Below are 17971 nucleotides of genomic sequence, written 5' to 3'. Positions count from 1 at the left end.
AACAGGGCTGTTGGTGGCTGTGGCTCTGCCCTGCCAGCCTTGTCTCTTCTCCTCCTGCATCCCTATCCCCTGTGCTTCAGCTTCACAGACAGGTTTCTGAGCAAGGGCTTTTGCTAGGGCAATGATGCCAGGCCTGGAGAAGCAGAGGAGGGTGGTGGATTCTGCAGGCTCAGGTAGTCCTTACCTCCCCTGCCTTTCCCATGAGCTGCTCTCTGACCCCACCTTCCCAGTCCTCTCCCCTTCCCCCAGAGCTGCCACGTTCCCTGCCCTGGCTGATTGCAAAGGGATTGCTCTGGAAATGCCTTTCCCAGGGGCTGGGCATGCTGCTCCCACTGCTCCCACTGCACTTAGGGCTCTGCTTGGCTTTTCATTCCTTGTCTGGAGTTTGCTGGAGTTCCTTCCTCATTGCAGGGGACGTTTGAAACGGGTAGGACCATAAAAGCTTATCAGCAAGTCCTAGCTCTGGTTTCTGGCTCCCTGGCTACCTTCTGGGGTTTTTCACTGAAGCAAGATGGAGCTCTGGGCCACAGCTCCTGCTGCCACATCAGCCCTGCTGCTTTATTTGCCCCAAATGCTGCTTTCCCTCCCCTCTCCTCAGCTGGGGAGTTAAAAAAGCACAGGTGCTGATGGCATCCCCAGGCTCTGCCCCCCCTGCCTGGGCACCCCAGGGCTGGGGTGGGTTGGGTGGCTGGGGATGGCAGCATTCCATCCCTCTGCCTGTCCCCCCATCCCTCTGCCTGTCCCCCCCATCCCTCTGCCTGTCCCCCCCATCCCTCTGCCTGTCCCCCCCATCCCCTCTGCCTGTCCCCCCCATTCCTCTGCCTGTCCCTGCATCCCTCTGCCTGTCCCCCCCATCCCTCTGCCTGTCCCCCCATCCCTCTGCCTGTCCCCCCATCCCTCTGCCTGTCCCCCCATCCCTCTGCCTGTCCCTCCATCCCTCCATTTGTCCACCTGTCCTGGTTTGGGAGAGTTGGCTGTGGGGAGGATGGGGAGAGGGGACAGGACAGCTTTGGAGATGTGTTGCAAGTGTTTGGTTCTTTAAGGAGGAGACCTGCTGGAAGAATTTATAATGAATATAATAGTTAAATTAACAAATATTTTGTATATAAAAGCAGAGACTGTCAGGTAAGTGTAGGCAGAGCAGAGGCAAACCTCCCTGCTCATCTGTCAGCTCTGCTGATTGTAGAACAGACTTTTAATCTTTGTGCTTTCTTTCGTGTTGCCTGTTCTGTACTGATTTTTCTCTCCATTCTGAGCTCTGGGATCCCTGTCACTATTCAGTGAATCCCACTCTTCCCAGGCAGTCTGGCAGGGTGTTCCTGTGAGCTGGGGACAGCACATTGGGGTCTGAGGAGGGTGCTGTGCTGTGCTGCCTGCCTGGGACTCCTGTTCTGCTGCATCAAGTCACTGCTGGAAAGGGTTGGGAGCAAGCTACTGAGCTCTCCTGAGAGGCAATTACTCAGGCATTACTCCAATTACTCACAGTTTGTCACTGGAGTGGATTCTGTCAGTGCCTGACTTGCTCACATCTAGATGATGAAAATAGAAATCCAAGATTTTTTTAGTTCATTTTTTTGAGGCTCGTTTCCAAAACCTTGCAGTAGCAGGAATTAGGATGTGGGTCTAGTTGAAAGGTGTCTGAATGTCCCATGCTTTTTACCTGGTAAACCAGGCTGTGAAATTAAGGTACATTTCTATGAATTGGTTTGCTTGGAAGAGATCTTTAAGTTAAGCAACTGCTAAATTTCCAGCCTCCTGTACAGTGTGTGTGTGATGGTGAAAATACCTTTACCCAAATAAAGATTTCCCTGTAATTTCAAGTGATTTTTTAAATTATTATTTTTTTAATTTCTGCAACTCCCATTTTATATTGTTTAAAAAAATTGGGAGGAGGGGAGGCCGAAATCTTTCCTTGTTGCCAATTCATAGAAGGATGGTTTGTTTTTCTTGCTAGATTTTGACCTGAAGAAATCCCAGCAGTAATCTGAGAAGGGCAGAAAAGACCAAGTCAAAGGAGGTGGTGCTTGGGGAGTCTAATCCCTAAACTCCTGTGGATTAGAGCTGGGGCTCCGTGCCAAGACAACCCAAGCTCTATTCCTGGCCTCTCACCCCCCTCCCCAGCTCCTTCCCATCCGCTCAGCTCCCAGTCCATGCTGGGGGAAGCACTGGGCTCCCTCCTGTCCTCTGCAGGTTTCCAGCTAGGAAGCAGGGCTGGGAACTGGGGGAATGGATCATCCCAACAGTTAATGGGAGGCTGGGGGGAAGCCTGGGCTCTGTGCCCCCCAGCCCAGGAGGTGCTGTTGGGGATGGTTCTGCAGGATCACACAATCACCTTGGTTGGAAAAGGCTCCAAGCTCATCGAGTCCAACCATGCCCTGGAACAGCAAGAGCTTCACCAAACCCCAGCCCTAAGCACCATGGCTCTTGGACTCCTAAATCCCTGCTGGGATGGGGACTCCACCACTGCCCTGGGCAGCCCATTCCAGTGCCTGAGAACCCTTCCAGTGAAGAAATTCTTCCTAACATCCAACCTAAACCTCCCCTGCTGCACCTTGAGCCCAGTATCACTTGTAACATCACTGAGCAGACTGATCCTCACCTCAAACCCACAGGCTCTGAGCACCCTGAGCTGGGTGAGGGTGTCCCTGATACTGTAGGTGTTGGACTGGGTGACCTGGAGAGGTTCCTTCCAACCCAAATCATTCTCTGATTCTTTACCACCTCCTTTCGGGTAGTAGGAAAGAGAAAGGAGGTCTCCTCTCAGCCTTCCCTTCTCCAGGCCAGACAACCCCAGCTCCCTCAGCCCCTCTTTGCAACCCTTGTACTCCAAGCCCTTCACCAGCTTTGTTGCCCTTCTTTTCCATGTTCTGGTAGCTCAGTGTCCTAAAGCACTGCTGTGGTGGGGAATTAGAGCAGATATTTTCCTAGGTGGGTGTCACCTGGTGGGTTTTCAGCACCATGTCCTCTGCAGGCCATGGAAGTTGCCCCTTCCCTTCCTTTCCCCTCCTTTCTCCCTCTTGCCCCCCACCATGGGACTGATGATGATCCTGGAGCCCCTGGTGCTGGAGCAGGAGCTCAGGGATGCTCAGGTGTGGCTGTACCTGTCCACACCCTGAAGGACCTGAGTGTCTGGGTGTTGGGGTCAGAGAGGCAGAGGGCAGGGCAGGCTCTGTGTGTGTGAGAACAGAGTGCACAGGGTAATAACGTGTGTGAGGTTTGGGGCTGGGGCTGGAAATCCTCTCCCATCTGTGCCAGATGTTTTCTGCTGTGTTTATAGCAAGTAGCTACTGTGCTGCTCTGAGGGGGGAGGAAAAAAAAAAAAGCAATAAAAAAATTAAAAATTGGTGCATGCCTTCACACCCACTGCAAAGAGGCAGGAGCAGCCATGCAGCGTGTTCCCCTTGGAAAAGCTGCATCAATATCCTGGAATAACTGAAGGAAGAGCTGGAGCTTGCTGGGGAGGCTCAGACAGAGGGGGCAGAAACAGCCCCTGTGAAGGGGGGGCCTTGGTTCCACAGGTCTGAAACAGAGCTGAGCTTTGGGGCTGATGTTCCCCTTCATTTCAGGGTATTATTTGCTGCCACCCAGCAATCCAAATGCCAAATGAGTATTTCTGGAGCCTTAGTTGGTGGCTTTGGGTCTGACCTGTTTTGTGCTTTTTATCTGTGAGGTCTCTGAGACTTGTTCATGGAGCTGATGTGCAGGCAAGGAGCCAAGGAGGGGCCATGGTGGGTTAGGGAAGGGGCTGAAGGGGGGGAAAACTTGGGAAAGGTGGGAGAGTGGCTGCTGGGCCACTGCTGGCTGAAAACGGGGGTGCTGGCTCTTCTTACAGCTGGTTTTTTTTACTTCTTTGTTTATTGGGATTTTTTTTATGTGTGGTTTTTTTTTTTTTTTGTTGGTTTTTTGTTTTGTTTTTGTTTTGTTTTGTTCAGGTAGGTGTTGACATTTAAGGTCGATGTCCTAAGACACTGAAATTAATTTCTCTGTATTAATCAGTTCACTTTTTATACTCTCCTTAATCTGAACATGCCTTAAAAAAATTATTAGTGTTTGCTGCAATGTACTTGGAGGGTCTCATGGGACCACAAGTGAGAGCAAGAGGGATGTGAGGAGTTTTTAAAGGATTTGTCTCTTTCTGTCCCGTGTTTGTGGCTGATCCATCTGGGGAATAAGGAAAGGGCAGTGGGGTTTGATCTGTACCCCCATATGTCTGCTTCTTTCTAGGAACCCAGGTTAGCAGCTGTGTTCAGCCAGAAAGCAGCCCCAGTGAGTGGCCAGCAGTGAGCAGCAAATGTGTGCTGAGCCTCTGAGCACTACAAAGGAGATTATTTCACAGAGCTACATTTGCTTTTTGTTGTTTGAGCATTTTTGTGCTTGCTTGTCAAAAGTGAGCTTGCAGACGAGCCCTTGGAGACGTGCAGGGTTTTATTCTGTGGGTGAGCTCCTGCAGTGCTGGGCAGTCCAAGGAGCACTTGTAGGGTGGAAGCACAGGGTCTGGGGAATCTCTGCCCTACAGAGAAACAGCAAAGAAGGGGGAGGGGAAAGGAAGCAACTACTAAACCCCATCCCCAAGTGGCTGAATGAATGGGTGACACACATAAATGACTGCTGTGATGGTCTGGCTGCCTCTAGCTGGGTCTGTGGATAATCCTCAGATGTCAGATTTCTGTCAGGCCAACATGTGACCCACAGCTTGCCTCCCAGCACACAAGTGTGCTTTGCTGGTATTAAGAGGCTGGCTGGAGGCTGGGGTCCCCCCAGGCATTTGGGGTGGCTCTGCAGGGTCTGCTGGCTTGCCTGGCTCTGGCTCTGCAGCCCAGGGATTTGGGAAGAACTTTAAAGGCAAACTGGAATTCCCCGGACTGTTGGCAAGGGCATAGACTGCCCCAAACTTGCCTGGGAGTGCATCCATCCTTTTAGGGAGAAAAAAAGAAAAAAAAGGAAAAAGGAGGAGGGAAACAAAACAAACAAACAAACAAAAAAGCAACAGGAAGCAAGCCCAAAGCCTTGTAGTTGGGATTACCTTTCTTCCACCTGTCACCACTGATGTCCTCTCAAGGTTAGAACTGGAGCTCCAGCTCAGAGCACAGGAGAGGAGGTGTCTGGAGCAGCAGCACGGCAGGAGAGCAGCAGTGCCTGCAGGAAGATGAACACCAGCCTCCAAGTTACCCAGCCCACCACCTGGGCTGCTCCCAACAGCTCCCTCCAGGAGAAGTCTGAGCATTCCTTTTTTCTTTTCTATTACTATAGGATGGAGGACGAGGCAGTACTGGATAGAGGGGCTTCCTTCCTTAAACATGTATGTGATGAAGAAGAAGTGGAAGGTAAGAGAGCTGGGAGTACTGGGGAGGAAGGGTGCCTTACCACCTTTGTTTTGCCCAGTAATTAACCCTAAAATTGACTGAAACCCCAGTACTGGGTAGGGGTGAAAGTGACTTTTTAACGAAATCCTCTTGTTCAGTAGCTGAGGAGTGATGTTGTTGTGTTTCCCTGTCCCACAACCTCCTGTGTGCCGTGGCTGGCAGGGGAATGTTGGTCTCTCCTCTGGGAATAGAGTTTGGCAATCCCTGTGTGTCCCTGGGAAGGGCTGGAGCAGGGTGTGTTGCAGGTGTGTAGCAGATGGAGAAGCAAACTGGAAAAAACAGCAGGATTGGTGCTGCGGGTCGGGGTGGAAGCGGGGCAGCAAACAGACATCTGCCTGGGTTATCCTTTTAGCTCAGGAGGCACAAAGAGAGATGGTTTTTCCCCTTGAAGAACTTCTGTTAACAGAACAAACAGGTTTTTTGCTTTTTAGGCAAAGAGTAGACTCCTCAGCAAGGGTTTTTCTTTCCTCCCGCAGCTGAAAACGTTGTGAAATCCCAAAGGTAAAAGGCATTTAAAGAAGTTTAGTTTCAGGTTGTTTGCAGAAAATTATTAAGCTGATAGGAATGAATTATTTGCAGCAAATTATCTTGGTTTAGGAGGATCAGTTGACTGGGTGCTTGAAAAACTAATGGGGGAGTAGGAGGAAAGGCAAGGCTCTGGATGGACTCCTCTCCCCAGGCAGGCAGACCTGCAGATCACCTCTCACTGCTGCCCTTCTCCCTGCTTCAGGCACAGAATTTTATTCTGATTTCTCTACTTGCAAGCAAATGCCTGTGGCTTTGGGTTTGAAACATCTGGCAAGGTGTAAGATTACAGCCAGGTCATTGTCACTGGTAATGGACGGCAGAGGATCAAGCAGTTTGAAAGAAAGTCATCTGCAGGAAGATGGATTAGAACACTTCCAGCAAATCAAACCAGAAAAAGCCTGTGTTTGCTTCCTCTCTTGGAGGAAGTAATCTCTGCTCAGCCACTATAAATCATCATGTTGGCTTTAATTAGGCTGTTTGCTGTCTGCAGGCCTGGAATGACAGGAGGTGTGTATTAGCTTTTTGCTCCCAGAGTGATTGATATGTTGGGACAGCAGAAAAACGTTTGAGAGGGGGAGAACGTGTTAGATTTTACTGTCTGAAGTGCTGCCCCATGCTCTTGGGGTGTGCATTGCCCAGGTGTGACCTCCAGGAACAGAATGGAGACTTGGGGCTGTGTACCCAGCTGAGCCCCTTGCTCCTGCCAAAAGCAGTGCCATGGTTCTTGCCAGGCTCCTGCCTGTGACTGAGCTCAGTCCCACAGGGAGCTGCTTGGCAGTGTCACCAGGCACCCAGGGACCATCTCTGATGCTGCTGGGCTGGGACAGCCTTAACTCATTGCACACCTGGCAAGTTTGGGGCATTAGCCCAGGGCAAGCTGTCAGGAAAGGCTTTGGCACCTTGATGAGATCTTACTTGGCTCAGCTGCTCCCAGCTCCCCACAGAGAAGTGCCCTGAATGGATGTGGATGTCTGATGTGCACACATGCCCCATGCCCCCAGTCCTGGGCTGCCTGTATAGAATAAATTACAAACTCACAGAAAGGTTTGGGTTGGAAAGTTAAAGCTCATCCAGTGCCTACCCCCTGCATGGGCAGGGACACCTCCCACCAGCCCAGGTTGCTCCAAGCCCCATCCAACCTGGGCTTGGACTCTGCCAGGGATGGGGCAGCCACAACTTCCTTGGGCACCCAACCACCCTCACAGCAAAGAATTTCTTCCTAATGTCTCATCTCAATCTTCCCTCTGTCAGTTTAGGATCTGATAGAAGGGCTAAAACATCAGGTTGGAGACCTTCAGCTGATGTTTGATGCAGGTGCTTTGAAGTCTCTCTGTTTGGTTTCTGCACTGGAGTAGTTTTGAACAGCAGAGCATTTATCTGGAGACTTGAAGGTGTGGGCTCTGGAGTGCTCTTCATTGCTGCAGCCCCTTCCATGCTGTAGTTACAACCTGCTTTTTCTAGAAGGGTTGCAGTAGTTGCAGCCACTGTAGGGGAAGGTAACAGTGAGTGGAATTGTTACCTCCAGGTGTATTTTATTTTTCTGAATAGTTTGTGTTTTTTTAGCCTACTTTCATGAAGCAACAACATAGATCTTATGAAGCTGTTTGCCTCTCTTGCCTCATCTTTCCATTCCCCTCCCAGTCATTTTTTGCACTTGACAGGCAGTGCAGCCAGCCTGTGCTGATGAGATGTCTCAGGATGGTTCTCTAATGCTACTCTTAATTTCACTGAGCTTGGAGGAAGAAAACCAAACAACAAAGCAGAGCAGAGAGGAGGGAGGGTTTTCTTTCCCTCCTGCTAGGGAGAGGGGAAGTGTAACCCTGATCAGAAGAGAGCTGGTGGTGCAGTGGTAGAGCAGAGGGACTTGAGGGTTCCCAAGCTGCAGGAGGGACCAGGCAAACCCCCCTGCCACACAGGAGGATGTGCTCAGAAGGCAGGATGCTCTTCTTGCCTGTGAATTGGTTTTGATTTTAGACACATGCAAGACAGAGTTTTAAAAGTGTCATTTTGAGCACCCCTCTTTCTCACATTCTTTGCCCAAAGCAGCAGGGTGTGTGGGTAGCTGATGGCCTCAGGTGCTGTGTCTGAGTTGGGGACAGGAACTCTGAGTTACCCCATCCCTCACTCACTGCTGCAGCAGGTGGGGGAGAGGGAAGGACTTGGCTTTTTTGAGGAGGAGGAAAAAGGGACATTTCTGGCTGGTAGGATGCTGAGACCTTTTCAGCTTGGGGCAAATGTGGGTCACGGCCTTGCTGAGTAAAAGTGACATTAATAGAAACCACACATACCTGACAGAAGTACAAAAGAATGTCCCTTTGGCCTGCTGCCTGAGCCTGTTCAGTGCTCCTCTGGGGTGGCACCTCAGGCTGAGCCTACGCTGGAATGTGGTGCTCTTTCATTACTCACAGCAGCTCCTGGCATTCAAAAATTACTCCATCCCAGCTCCCCTCAGCTCTCATTACCAGTGGGAGGGCTCAGCTGATTAATTCAGTGTACCTGGGAGCTGTGCAGAGCTGCTTTGCTGCCATCCCTGGTGCTGCACATCTCCTGGTGACACCAGGGCTCTGCCTGGCTCTGGATCAGAGCGTGGAAGGGAAGTGACTGAAAATGTGGGCTGGGGGGAGCTGGGGAAGAGCTGCTTTGGTGCTGGGTCATCAGGAACAGGGGAATAGGGGTAGGACAAGGCTGGACTTGATCTTGAAGGTCTTTTCCAGCCTGAGCAATTCTGTGATTCTGAGGCCCTGCCCTAAGCTGAACCTCCTGCAGGAGCAAAGCATTCCCATTCATTTAGAGCACTGCACGTTCCTTTCCTTGAAGGTAATGACATCTGGTGTAATGCCACTGTGAGGAGTGCTGGTATGTGTGACATAAACACATTACTTAATAACCAATTTTGCAAGAGGGGAAAAGTAAAGCTCCACCTTATCCTTTGAGATAAGGTACTCTTGGCTCTGGGAGCACAACTTCCCCCGGGCTTGGTGCTGCCCTGGCTGCATGGGGAGGAGGAGGAGGATGGAGGTGAAGGCTGCCATGGCCCCAGGAGCTCCCTGCCTCCTGAGAAGGGGCAGCACAGCAGCCAGGGCTTTCTTCTGCCTTCCCAATGATTTGCGAAGTCCAGCTCTCCAGAGGGGCTCAGAGCTGCTGCTGTTGTAGGAGTGAATCCCCCACTGCTCCAGCAGGGAGTTTTTCCCAGATCCTGGTATGGTTCTGGAATATAATAGAAAGAGAGCATAAATCAGAACTTTCTTGTTCATTTTAGCTGCCTGCTCCCCTCACTTTCCCCCTCCTTGCTTTCTATTCTCATCCCTGTTGTGTCATTGCACTTTGCTGGCAGGAAGCTGTGTGATGCCATAAGCCCCAGATTATTACTTGGTTGTTGGATCAGTGAGGAGAGAGGTTTAAAGGGTAAAGATAACTGAAAATCTTTACCTTGATTCAGCGGGCAGAAGGTAGAAGAAATGAGCTGTATTCACCTGTTTATTTTCATTTTCTTCTGTCCTCCCCACTCGCAGTTTTTGATCACTGTCTGAAGGGAGACCAGAAATAACCAGAAGCCCTGCTTCCCATCAGCTTTTAATTGCTTCTGAAACAAATGTGATTTAAAACTGAATCAGATAAAATCTCAGCACAGAGTATGCTTCATGAATATTCTTTGGTGCCTTTAATTTGCAGGCAGAGACAGAATGGGCTGAGCAAGGCTTTGGCTGTGCAAAAGCAAAGCAAAGGAGCTGAGGCACTGCCTGGTTGCTCTCTCTGTGCCCAGCAGCTCGGGGGGAAGCACAGACTGGGACCTAAATGCTGCCCTGCAGAGAGTGAAAACAAGATGGGTGGTTTGGATCTTCTCAGCTTTGAACTAAATGGATGAAAGATTTCAGATGAGCTTCTCTCCAGCTTTTTTTTAATTATTATTATTCCGTGACATGTGGCAGCTTACAGCCATGTCCTGTTAGCTGGTTTGCCATGAATGAACAGGTTTAGTGGACTGACTCCACTGCAGCCTCCTGATAAGATGGTAAAGCCCTTTGGAAAAGTTGGGAGTGGTTTGTGTGTGTGTGGATTAATTCAGTCAGTAGTGCAAATGCTGTGAGGGTGTGAAACACGAATCCCCCCTGAAGTGGTGTGGTCAGAAACCTTTGGCATGGAGATAACATCACCTGAGCACCTTGTTAGCCTGATCCCAAGGGATCCCTGAGCATGGCAATTCCATTGGCCATTCCATGGGATGTTGTTCTGGTCAGTTCATCTGGTGCCAGGAATCAGCAGCAGCTTTAGAGCTGGTGGGACAGGAGTTGGTGCCCACTTACTCCAAGCTCTGAGAAAAACCTTCACTCCAAGTTCAGGTGCTGCTAACCTGGGATAAGTTGGCTGTGCACTCAGGAGGAGGAAGCAAGGAGAGGCTGTAAGGAGAGCTGAGGCACTACAAGATGAGGTGTGCCTGGGGGGTTCTGTCAGCTCTGAGGAGCCTGCAGGCACACACTGCCTTTTGTAGAACTGGCAGTGCTGTAAGGGATGTACTCCATGCTGTAAATGAAGGGATGGACCTGTAGGAAGGGGAAGTGACAGAACCCACTTGGCAGGCAGGGAGAGACACTGCAGCTCAGTGATAGTTTAGATTGATGATTTTGAAGGGTTTTTTCCAACCGAGGTAATTGTGAGTAATTCTGTTTGTGGCAGATAGTGGCAGATACCTGAGCCCTTGTCAGGGCTGAGTTCCTTCAGACTTGGCCAGATGAAACAGCCACAGCCTTCGTAGGGCTGGGGAGCAGAAGGGTGTCCTTCCTGCCCATAACTGGTAGAACTGGGCTTAATTCTCAGCCTCTTGCTGGGCTGAGTGGAGGCTGTACCCTGCTTGGGTCACAGTCCCACCCTTTGCCAGGGTCTGTCCCTTCTTTACCTTTGGGATGAGGTTCCCAGTCTGGTGGTACAACAGCAGGAGAAGTTCCTCAGCAGTGGGAAGAGGCTGAGAAGAGGCAGGGGAAACTGAGGCACTTCCTTGGAGGTAGCCTGGTGCTGCTGGAGAGGCCTTTGTGTGACCTGGGCAGCACCAGGGGCTTTGGGCTCCTGCCTGGTGTCCTGCAGGAAACCCCAGCTGGGGCTGCAGTGGCCTCATAAAACCCACCCCAGCCTTTACATATTTAGTGATATCTGCAGCCTTGGAGTCAAGGTTTGCTTGGAGCAGGGCTGGGTGTCTGTCTGCAGCCTGGGGCAGGCATGAGGACCTCCCCTGAGCTGCCTGGCCCTGTGCAAACCCCAGGAAAGGGGTTTGGGGTTAGGGAGAGCTTTGCCTGGCACACTGCACTGCTGTGTCTTGGCTTTCCTGCTAATGTGTGCCCAGACTTGGGTGTTTGTTCCTCAGCCTTTGCACAACTTGCTGCTCCATGGGGTCACTGGCAGTGATCAGGGGCTCAGGCTCTGAGAACATCACAAGGTTTGCTTCTGAGTTGAGAGTGGAGGTGTCAGGAGCCTTCCTGTTGCTCGGGCAGGGGTGCTGTGGTACCCAGCAGGTCATTTGAGGTCCTTTCTCTATGGTGGGGGCAGCACCTGGGTGCCTTACACATACCAGACCTCTTGTACTGGAAGGTGATCCAAACCCTCCCTGCATCTGGAGCCCTGATAGTGGGAGGTACAGCCTTGGTAATTACTGAGATGGGAACATGGAAGATGAGGCCAAGACTTTGAGCCACAATGGGCTATTTTGGGTGACTATTTGGGACATTTTGGAAGGGGATGTAATGTTAAAGGAGCTGTGGTCAGTGTTTGAGGCAGATGCCAGGACATCCAAAGGTGCCAGGGTTCTGAACAGCTCAGCAAAACAACTCTCAGCTCCTCTGCCCTGCTCCTCAGGGCTGAGCATTTTTCAGCTCTCCCTTTTCTTTCCCCGGAACCCCAGCAGTGCTGCCCAGATTAGCTCAGATCACAGCAGGACAGGTTTGGTGGCTTCTGTCACCTCTCAGGGCTCCAAAGAAGAAAGAAAAGCAGCTTACGGGGTTGTGGCCAAGGGGCTTACATAAAGCTCAGGGAGAAGGCCCCAAACACAAGTTTTTTGGTCTGTCTCAGCAGTGTCTGCCTGGTAATTCCCTGCCAGCTGCCTCATCTTGTCCTGCCATGGAGCAAACCTTAATTCCTGTCATTAGCTGCTCTTGGGGTTTCTGTGCTCAGGCAGTGGCAGGGGCTGCCCAGGGAGGTGATGGAGGCTCCCCTCTGGGAGCATTTAAAAGCCACATAGATGAGGCACGTCAGGACATACTCCAGGGGGTGACACATATTGATAAATATATTTAATTTGGGGTGGGAAATGTTGGTTGGACGTGGTGATATAGGAGGCCTTTTTCAGTTGTGACAGTGCTGTGATCACTGTGTGTCTGCAGGGCTCCATGTGCTGATCCTGTCCTGCCAAGTCTCCTGGGGCAGTTTTTGGTGGCCTGCTCCTTCTAAGCAGTGTTTCTTGAAGAAGTCAATGATATCATTTCTTTTTTGCCTTTTCTTTTTCTGGTCTCTTGCCTTTCTATGAGCTCCATGTCCCAGAGCCAGGCTGTTCTGCAGGGCAGGGTGTTTGCTCACCTTTTAAACATCCTTTGGGGCAGCCTCTGAATCTCCTTAGGAATCTGACAGTTCATGTCTGGGTCAGCACTGGGCAGCAAGAAGCCCAGAGCTGGACTGGGGAAGTGCAGGCTTTAGCCAGATGGCTGGGGAGACTTTCCTGCTGGCTGACTGTAGTGGTGTTGTGTGTGGACCTTTGAAAGGCCATAGAGGGGACTTTAAAGTGACCTTTTGAAGATACTGAGTTTTGAGAAGCCTCAAAGAAAAAGAAAAAAAGATACAAGAAAAATATATACAAGAAAAAAAAATCCTCTCCAGTCTCCATGATGAGAGAGATCCATGTTTGGAGGGATCTCCAATCCCCCTCTCAGTGATTTTAGGAAAGGGCTGCATGACAAGGGATGATGTGTGGTAATAAAGTGCTCACAGGGAGCTGCTTCTCCTCTGTCCTTTCCTGTTTCATCTGTGGAGTAGTTGGGGTTTGTCTCTCCTGGAGCCTCTCTTGTCCCTTTGGCCCTTTACTGCCTCTCTCCTAGCAGGCTGTTCCCTGCTGGCTTTTCTTACTTGACGAATCCTCAGCCTTATGGGTGTCTTGTTATGAGTATTTGGTCCCATCACCTGATGGGTTCCCATGCCCCTTTTCTTTGGCCAGCTGCCACATACCAGAGGTTATTGCATCCTACTATTGTCTAAAGCCCTTTATGCCTGAGGCCATTCCTGATCTTCAGTTTTTTCCAGTTCCCTGGTTACAGACTTGTGCTATTTTATTCCATAAGGACATGATTTCTTCTGCTTCTCCCAGCCACTGCCTTATCCAGCATCCTTTGTCCAGCTCCAGGGATCCACCTGCTATTCCTGCCCTCAGAAAGCCCTGGGGTTCCTTTCATGGGAACCTCTTGCCAGGAGGTGATTTGGTGCCTGGGGGTCACACACACACGCTTTTGCACTCCTAAAACCCTGCCTGGGACAGGCACTCATGTGAGCTGCCTTCTCCTTGGAGGGAAAAGCATCTTTTCTCTGGCTCTGCTGCTTGGTGGGGCTGTTTTGCTGGGGGAAGGGGAGGGTTTGGGGTGATTTCTCTCCCACTGGTCCATTGGCTTGTTCAGATCTCACCCAGATTTCAGCCAAGTGCCCAATGAACCTTGTGTACCTGATCAATGCACTTTTACTGAGGTAGAAAATCAGTCCCTTGGGTATCAGGGTGCTCTGAAACCCCTCTGGAGATGGGGTGGGGGGCTGGGGTCAGCCTGGTCAGCCCCAGCAGCATGGGCTATGGTTTGGGTGGCTTTGCTGCTGAGTTTCAGTGCCTGGCTCATTTGCATTGATGGGGATAGTAATGTGACACTGCTGGGGGAAATCATCCTGTTCCTTGTTCCTTCTGCATCAACCAGCCATCAGGTACATTTATTTCCATGGCTTTCCTCCTGACCCAGAGTTTGCATCCTCCTAATCTACCTTTGGAAATATTCCTCTTTCCCTGTTGTTTCTGTGGCTTTTCACCTGTGGGGAAATCAGTGCTTTTTTTCCATCCCTCCTGGGAAATATTTAGAACAAATAAAAGGGTAATGGTTTGAAACTGAAAGAGGGGAGATTTAGGTTAGATAACAGGAAAAAATCTTCCCCATGAGGGTAATAACACACTGGAAGATGTTGCCCAGGGAGGTTGTTGATGCCTCCTCCCTGGCAGTGTCCAAGTTGGAGCACCCTAGGCTGTGGGAGGTGTCCCTGCCCGTGCAGGGGGGTTGGATCTTGATCTTTAAGGTCCCTTCCAACCCAAACCACTTTATAGAACAAAAATAATAATAAAAAAAATACAATAATAAAATAATTTTAAAAATAGCTGTGCAGGAAGGCCTGGGGAGGTCTGTTGTGTTGTGTGCACTCCCCTGGTGTCAGGGTTCTCAGCAGCAGTGCTGTGCTGGCTCTGTCCCTTGTCCTCTGCAGTGACAGCAGGGCCACCACCAGTGCTGTCACCCCTTACAACCAGGTAGAGTTAAGGGCACCCAGCACGTGGCCTTTTGTTCTTACTTCTTGAGCTGATTTGAAACTAAGCAGGGCTTAGTTTGGGACTTGCTTAGTGCTACTTTTAGTATCTCTCCTTTAAAATGGATCATCCCTCTGATTTATTTGTCCTTCTGGGCCATCAGCCTTTTATGTCATTTATTTCCCTTGATTCTTGCACAAAAAGGAGAAGGATCCTTCTGAAAAGCTGCCCTAGCCTGGCTGAAATCCCAGGGTCCTCTTGGCCCTGTGCTTGGCCATCCCCCAACCCCTGCTCTTTGGCCACCAAGGTGGCTTCTGCTGATGGGACCTCCCCTCCCTGGCTGGTGGGACACCATGGCTGTGACTGGGACAGGTTCTGAAGTGCTAAGAGCACCATGGAGCAAGTTTTCATCACATTAGCAATTCCTTAGGGGTAGGGAGTGAAAGCCCTGTGCTCCTGGCATGTGTTGGAAGCCACAGCAACAATAAAGCCTCGAGGGTGTGCTGTGGTCCCCTGCCTTCCAGCTGGGACCCCTGGGGAACCCTTGGTTTGGGTGTTCTGAAATATGTCTCAAGTCTTCTCTGAGAGCTTGGGTGCACAGGGCTGCCCCAGACAGGAGGTCTGAGTGTCCTGAGCTTGTGGGGATGAAGATGGTGGCTGTGGAGCAGAAGATGCTGGGTGTGGGGATGAAGATGGTGGCTGTGGAGCAGAAGATGCTGGGTGTGGGGATGAAGATGGTGGCTGTGGAGCAGAAGATGGTGGTTGTGGGGATGAAGATGGTGGCTGTGGGGAAGAAGATGCTGGGTGTGGAGCAGATGCTGGTCATGGAGCAGAAGATGGTGGGTGTGGGGATGAAGATGCTGGGTGTGGAGCAGAAGATGGTGGCTGTGGAGCAGAAGATGCTGGCTGTGTGGCTGTGTGAGGTGTAACCCCATGAGCCCATCTGACCTGGCCACACTTAATGTGCCTCTCATGGTTCTTTGGAAAGGAGCCTTGAAAGTAAAAACCAGGGGCAGGTGAATACTGCTGGTGCTCAGCTCATTTTCATTGCTTTATAAATGTTTAAGTTGTCATCTCGTTACCTTCTAAGGTGTCAGTCTGAGATTCTTTCTGGGCTGCTCTGACCAGGCTCTAGGTCTCAACAACCCCCCTCATGTGGAAGGGATTCTTTCCCAGATATTCTCCACCAGGCAGACTTTATCCTTGGATCCTGTCACTTTTTGGCTCATTTCTCCAGGTGCCCAGGTTTGGGGTTGCTGTACACAAACCATTTGCACTGCCACCCTTTACTTTAAGAGTGCTTCAAAGCAGAGAGGATCATGAAGTTATTGCTTTCTGCTTTTCATTTGGCTGTAGGAATCTGGAAGGAAAAAGAATCAGAAAATAAGGACTGCAGAAAGCTCTGGGCTCATCCCAGTGTCCAGAGGAATGCAGAGACCTCAGGCACAAAAGGCATCACCAGGCTTAGATTATCCAATCAGATCTGCTGGTTTACCTTGTCTTTTTTTTTTTAATTTATTTACTTTCCTCTTTCCCCCCCTTCCTTTTTTTTAATTTCTCATGCTAAGACTCTGGTCTCAGTGTGCATTTCCTGTCACCCAGGTTTCCTGGTACACTACACTCGGATTGCCACCATGGGATGTGTTGTGTGTGTGTGCTGGAATGTGCAGTACAAGAAGCTTTGCAGAGAATGTTGTTGTTGCAGGATGGAGCTCCCCAGAACCAACTAAACTCAAACTTTGTAAGAAACCTGAGCTCTACGACACTTCATGGGTCCATTCTTTATGGTTCTGCTGGTTTCAAATGTGCTTTTAGAACCAGTTTGGGAAACAGCACTGGAACTATGGATTTCTCACTATATTTAGACTTCTTTTGGCACTTGCTGCCTGTATTACAGCATGAGTAGATCCACGTGCTTTGAACAATGTACATGGCTGGTGCTTCACAGGCCTTGGGATGTCCAGTTTGGGGCTGACATGAGAATTTGGGCAGTTTCATTCCCAAGGTGTCAACAAGCCCATGCTTGCCCAGGAGCTGCAGAGATATTGTTGCAGGCAGGGAGGGAATGCTGCCTGATGCACAGCTTGGAGCTGGTGCTACAGGAGTGGGTTTGCACCAGCAAAGCTGACTCAGGGAGTCTCCTCTGCCCAAACACTAAATCTGGACTCTGAATCATGAGCTGCTATACTTTAATAGCTCTTAATAAAGGAAAAGATGTGGTTTAACACAGGATTTTTCCACGGGGGGGAATAACTCTCTGGTGATGATTACTTCTTGCTCAGGTGAAGTGATTTTGCTCTGGATTTGGTGTGCAGTGAAGTTTCTCATCAAGGCAGAAGCTGCTGACTTCCAGAGCTTCAGCTGCAGCAGGTGTTAAGGTCAAGGAGCCACCCGTGTCCCTTAGCAGAGCCACAGTGCCACCAGGACCTGCAGCATCTTCCCCGGGGGGGTTTAAGTGATGTGAAATCCCTGGCTCTGCTCTAGCAATCAGTGAGGTGCACACAGAGGCCAATCAGCTTAGATTGGAGAGGAGCAGATTTCCCTGGGGGTCAGGAAAAAGTTCTTCCCCATGAGGGTAGTGGAAAAATGGCCCAGGGTGTCCAGGGAGGGGGTTGAGAGGAGGATCTCTGGGAGCATCCTCATCCCTGGGGATGTTCAGGCTGAGGCTCGAGGAGGCTCTGAGCACCCTGAGCTGGGTGAGGGTGTGCTGGGTGTGCAAGGGGCAGTCAGGGCTGTGCATCCCGTTGGGTTTCTCAGGCTGGGGGCACTGGCTGGATGGTTCTCATGGGAAAGGCTGCGCTGCCCCGGTGAGTCGGAAATGGCTCAGCAAGCCAGGGCATTGAGAGGACGTGTCAATTGTTTCCTTCCCAGCACTTTGGGAAGGGAGCCCAGAAGTTTATCTCAGCCTTTGCAGCAATATAAACAGATGCCAAGCACTTCAAGTACACAGCAAAGGAAAATGTCTTGCTTGGCCTCCCTGAGCAGGCTGGGAGGAGGAGGCTGGGGGGGGCCAGAGAAAAAGCAGCATTAAGTAAGTCTCTGCCTTGCAGGGTAGGGCAAAGCAGTAAGTAATGCAGCTGTTCTCCTGCACATCCACAATTCAGTTTCATATTACCAAAATCTGCACTGTGTGCACGTGGTCAAAAGATTAGAGAGATTGTCCTGCTCTGGTGGCAGCAGGCTTGCTAGGATGGGCTGCTGCCACCAAGCTGCCCCTGCAGAATTAAAGTGATTCAAAGGAGGATGCTGGTTTAATACCACTACTGATATTTATTTTTTTTTTTGCATCTGGCTTTTGAATGCAATCCTGGCTGTGAGAATCCCTTGGGATTGGCCCCCACTGCCCTGTCTGTATCCCAGGGCCACCCCTACCCAACACCTCCTGCTTGTCCTTGGGTAAGATGTCCCCTTCTCTGTCCCTGTGCCATCTGCCATGGTAAAGCTGGTATTTCCAGTCACAGGGAGAGCTTTCCTTGTTTCCCTTGGCACACCAGAGCTACATCCACACCTTCAGGTGTGGGTCTGGGAGGTCTCATTGCAGATCACAGAGTGGGTT

General features: G+C 50.6%; 1 protein-coding gene across 6 annotated transcripts in view; it reads left to right on the top strand.

The window, feature by feature from the left end:
• Positions 1-17971, top strand: part of SLC4A4 (solute carrier family 4 member 4) — a 146985-nt gene that overhangs the window by 16376 nt on the left and 112638 nt on the right. For all 6 annotated transcript variants that reach the window (XM_030450129.1, XM_030450128.1, XM_030450130.1 and 3 more), the window contains exon 2: positions 5251-5324. In XM_030450129.1, the coding sequence (XP_030305989.1) occupies positions 5252-5324 (73 nt within the window). In that variant the 5' untranslated portion in view covers position 5251. The remainder of the gene's footprint in view (positions 1-5250; positions 5325-17971) is intronic.

This window comes from Calypte anna, chromosome 4A (assembly GCF_003957555.1).
Source record: "Calypte anna isolate BGI_N300 chromosome 4A, bCalAnn1_v1.p, whole genome shotgun sequence".
In the NCBI taxonomy this organism is placed as follows: Eukaryota; Metazoa; Chordata; class Aves; order Apodiformes; family Trochilidae; genus Calypte; species Calypte anna.
Note: the sequence above shows the minus strand (reverse complement) of the source record. Positions and strands in the feature narration are given on the sequence as shown.